This window comes from Lolium rigidum, unplaced genomic scaffold (assembly GCF_022539505.1).
Source record: "Lolium rigidum isolate FL_2022 unplaced genomic scaffold, APGP_CSIRO_Lrig_0.1 contig_11860_1, whole genome shotgun sequence".
Taxonomy (NCBI): Eukaryota; Viridiplantae; Streptophyta; class Magnoliopsida; order Poales; family Poaceae; genus Lolium; species Lolium rigidum.
Window position 1 is genome coordinate 17420 of NW_025899815.1, and position 4719 is coordinate 22138.

Consider the following 4719-nt stretch of genomic DNA (forward strand, 5'->3'; position numbering starts at 1 on the left):
CTTTTCAATTCACGACATTCTTGTAGAATTCCACTGTTAGTAGCTTTGATCATCAGGGTGCCAGGCCCCTTATTCGGAAATCTAAATGGAGAAAGGATATCCATGTGCACTGCACTGTGGTAACTCTGACACTAAATATCTTTACCGGTATAATGGAGTTGTGCATTGTCTTAATAATTGAATAAGATGATGTATACCCCTAGGGGTGTCCAAACCTGGGGGTGAAAACTGACGTAGTTCACTTTTCTTCAGTAGCTCCAATCAGAGATACCGAAACTAGTGCAAAATTTGGCTTATGATTTCCATGGTTTAACTCAACCCGTTTTTTAACACCCCTAGTAAAAATATTATTGTCCATGGAACCGTCAGAACACTGAAATTTTTTCTCTTCTTTTCAAGCAAGACATTGCAAGTTTGTTTGACTAGTACGCCTGCTCAGTTTCAGACAAAAATAATGTAATTCATGCAGAGATGGAATATTGTTGAACTTGCTACAACACATTTCAGTGCATATCTGAAAAACATGAATCTCATGCCCCATTTTTGTGCATGTAAAAAAACCATTTCATTTTCTTCAAAATTAACTGGACAACACCAAATATCCAAATCGAGAACTGCTTCTACTGTTATTTTTCGTCAGCATACTTCATGGGAGTTGGGCTTGCCCATTTTCTTGCTAGATATGGATGTTGTTCTTCAATCATTATTTTTTTATATATATAAGAGCTAACAAAATGATCCAGTCAAGTACACAGGACATGACACATGTCATTTCATCATCTTCCTCCGGATAGATCAGATATAGTGCCGATGCTAACCACTAACGATGGTGGATATGCCATTATATGGGGATCAAAGCCTTTGTTTTTCAATACGGCCATCACATTGAAGCTCAAATGTGCCGATGCTAACTCCGGGACAGGCGTGTCTCTGTCAAGGTACTCCATGACCTGTTGCATGCTTGGCCTTGCATTGTTGTAAGGGTGGGAGCACAACAGCCCAAGCTTCAGCACAAGAGACACCTCGTCAGCATCGTAGTCCTCTAGAAGCCTTGGATCCACGGTCTCGAGTAGCGTCCCGCCATGCCAATGCTCCAGCACCCAGTCAACCAACAGAAACTGGCCGCCTCGTGCGTCTTCCCTGATAGGCCTTTGTCCACATGTAACCTCGAGGAGGAACGTGCCGAAAGCAAACACATCTGTAGGAGGTGATGCCTTCCCCATGCGTACTAGCTCCGGGGCCATGTAACCCATGGTGCCAACCATATGTGTGGTTTGAGCATCGGTGCCATGGTCGTACAGCCTTGAGAGGCCGAAGTCACCTAGGCGGCCGTTCATTTCTTTGTCGAGGAGTACGTTGCTTGCTTTGACATCCCGGTGAATGACAACTTTCTCCCACTTCTCATGAAGGTACAGCAATCCAGATGCAACGCCTTTGATGATCTGAAACCTGTGAGCCCAGCTCAGTACTGGTTTGCCCAATTCGTAGTGCAGGTATTTATCAAGACTACCATTTGGCATATATCCGTACACCAACAGAAGTTCGCCTTTTCTCCTGCAATAACCAAGTAACTCCACTACGTTACGATGTCGGATGTGACCAATACTGACAACCTCAGCGACAAACTCTTTTATGCCCTGCCTTGACTCGTGCGTCACCCTCTTCACTGCAACCTCCAATCTGGATGTCCGAAGCACTCCTTTATACACCTTGCCGAACCCACCCACACCCAGTAGGTGCTTTTCGTTGAATCCATCGGTTGCATGGTACAAATCCTTGTAGGAGAATCGATGTGGTCCAAACTCAACCTCCCAATCTTCTCGTAGCTCGGCATACCTCAATCTCTTTCGCAGAAGTAGAACTGCAACAATTCCCAGAGCAAGGAGGAATGTTGCAACAGCTACTGGTGTCAGGATTTCTTGAACCTTGGATCTTGGCTTGGAGTCAAGACGAGGCATCTTTGGCAGCTTGGCGATGTCGACAGGCGGAGCAGGTTGGTTGATGCCAAAGCTCCAGCCAAGAATGTAGTGCCGAGAGTTGATCGGGCCAGTCGCAGAAGAGAAACCGATGTATGCTTGCTCCGTTAGCACACCGGAGAGGTTGTACATGGCAGAGACAAGTGGCCTTGCTGGTTTGGGCATCTTGACAGGAGCAATGGTGACGTCGATCTGTGCGATCTCTTCAGTGTAATCCACCCACGCCTGCATCACGTCTCCGCTGATGAGGCTCATGCTCTGGAATCTTTCATTCTCGCTGTTGATATAGTAGCCAGCAGCGTGCGACCGCACGGAGCGGAGACCGTTGATGTTCACACCGATGTGGTTGTTGTCGATGTCTTCGAACTCGATGTTCTGCATGGTGTCGAGCTCGGCGGCAAAGATGTGGTTGCTGGCGTTGCCGTTGTTGTCAATGTTGGCGAGACCCATGTACTGGCCGGCAAGCGTGGTGGTGAAATTCTTGCTCGGCGCAACCACAAAAGCGATGCCATGGCAGCTCAGGTTGGGGTAGGCGGTGACGATTCCGAACACGAAGGAGGCAGAGAAGGACTTCACCGTGCCTCCGGGAAATCTGCTGAGGCGGAATGGAGCTGGGAAGAATGCGTGGCCTTTGAGCTGCACTGTACCATTGGTCAGTTCAAGAAGGCCTTCCGGCGTGACCGTCGCCATACCGTCGAGGTTGAGGTCGGCACCGTGGAAGCCGGAGAATACAAAGTGGTCATCGCCGGTGGCGCCGAAGGCCGCACAATGGAAACCTTGGAAGAGAAGGATCGGCAGGAGGAAGTGAAAAATCTTCATTGGCAGCGCTACAAGCTAGATACTGGAATATCTAGAAGCCTAGCTATCTAAACCCACAAGTACACCTTGGCCGAAGAACCTCCACTTGCTAAGTTTAATCTTTAGTCGTCTCTACTACTACGACTAAATTAGGCATCGCGGTCTGGAATTTCCGTGTCGCGTGTTGCAGCTAGTCTCTGGTCTGAATTTCCACACAAATAGCTGTCTTAAATTTCTTTGTCTTCTTGCATTATTTACTCTGCTAATCGATCGCATCAGTTAATTGGCGACCACAAAATTATAAAATCTTACCTATCTAGATATACATAGATTCACTTGTTCATTTAAAAAGCGCAAGTTAAAATCATTATGTTCATAGTCAAGCAATGAAAGGGACGGCACAACTCGATAGCTGTTCAAACTTCCGAGCGAGAGACGAGAATAGTTCAAAGCAGTCATGTGATCGATGCATGTGAACGAGCGAGACCAAAATCAATCAGAAGTACAGGTACCAAGTCAAGCGACGTATAAGTTATTCTTACTAGTTTGTGGAGGAAATTCAGTTCAGCTCCCGGTGTATATGCTCCCACTACCAAAAAGTTATATTTCGAAATGTCGAAAAAAATTGACAAAAAATTCTACATGTACATCTCCATAATATATGTGTGTTCGTCAAGTTTCGCAAGAAACCAATATTTTGTATGGTCTATGTAAAAAAAGGGAAATTATCTTTTGAAAAGACTTATTTTTAGCATTGAATTTTATCTTTTTTACACACGCCACATGGCAAGTTAATTTTTCTTTTGACACGACTTTGTGAGCACGTAGCATGTTAGAATTATTTGTTCCAATTTTTTGAAATTTCAGTATGTGTGTAAAATGTATTTCAAAATAAAGGGGGCATAGGTTCCCATGTGCCAAAACACCATTCTTCTCGTTTTAAATACGCTTTCAAAATGTTGAAAATTTTGGACACAAAATTTAATGGGTATATCTCGAAATTCTACATGCTCACAAAGTCGTTCAACGAAAAACTGATATTTTTAGTGTCATGTGTAAAAAGGATGAATTTTGGTGTAAAAGAAGGTTGTCTACGTGACATTTCTTTTGGTATTTTCCACACAAGTCATAAAAAATATCGTTTTTTTCACAAAACTTGATGTGCGCACATAAAATGTCGATCCGTAAGCGTGAAAATCATTAGATTTTTTTTAACATTTCAAAATGTTTTTTTCCGGTGGCAGGCATATGCTTTCATGTGCTGAATTGAGTTTCCATGTGTTCCGCTGAATTTGTGTTGTATGAGCTGCCAGAAAATAGTAGACAGCCCCCATAACCCCTCCCAGGCTGCTCGCGCGGCGGTGGCTCCGAGGGCCCCAAGACCGGCGAGTAGAACGCGTCCTCTGGAGCTTCCCTGGCTGCTGCCACCGCCGGCGCAGGCAGTGGTGGTGGCGCCCGGCTGCCAAACGACGGAGGGCGAGGAGGCGCAGCGAGGCGGAGCCCTTCCGTGCTAGGGCGATTCTACACGGGCTGCGCGGTGGTGGTGCGTCCAGCGGCGGACGCGGGGATTCGACGGTGCGGCGGCCAGGCCTGCCGGCGCGAGGCGGCGCGGCGTTGCCGGCGGCCAACCGTGCGGACCTGATCTGGGTAGCTAAGGGCTGATCTGGGCTGCGCGGACCCGGTCTGGGTAGCGTGGGCTGTGGCCTGCTGCACGGCATCTCGCCAGGTCTCTGCGGTGGAGGTTGCTTCAAGCTTGTTCGTCGGTGTTGGACGGCGGATGGCGGCGTGGGGGCCTGTTCGTCTGCTTCTTTGAATAAAGGTGGCTGTCCTAGGGTTCTTCTTGTGCGAAGATGGAGATCTTTCTGAGGCTGGTTTCTCTCGATCTGGCCGGAATGTCGAGTTTCGCAATGCTCCATCGGCGAATGTACCAGTGCAACGATACCTG

The 4719-nt window shown here is 47.1% G+C and overlaps 1 protein-coding gene across 1 annotated transcript; it reads right to left on the minus strand.

Annotated features, from left to right (window-relative positions):
* Window positions 1–776: 776 nt before the first annotated feature.
* On the minus strand, window positions 777–2795 carry LOC124680287 (L-type lectin-domain containing receptor kinase SIT2-like). The gene has a single exon (XM_047215360.1). The coding sequence runs from the start codon at window positions 2793–2795 to the stop codon at window positions 777–779; it is 2019 nt and encodes a 672-aa protein (XP_047071316.1).
* Between the last annotated feature and the right edge of the window lie 1924 nt (window positions 2796–4719).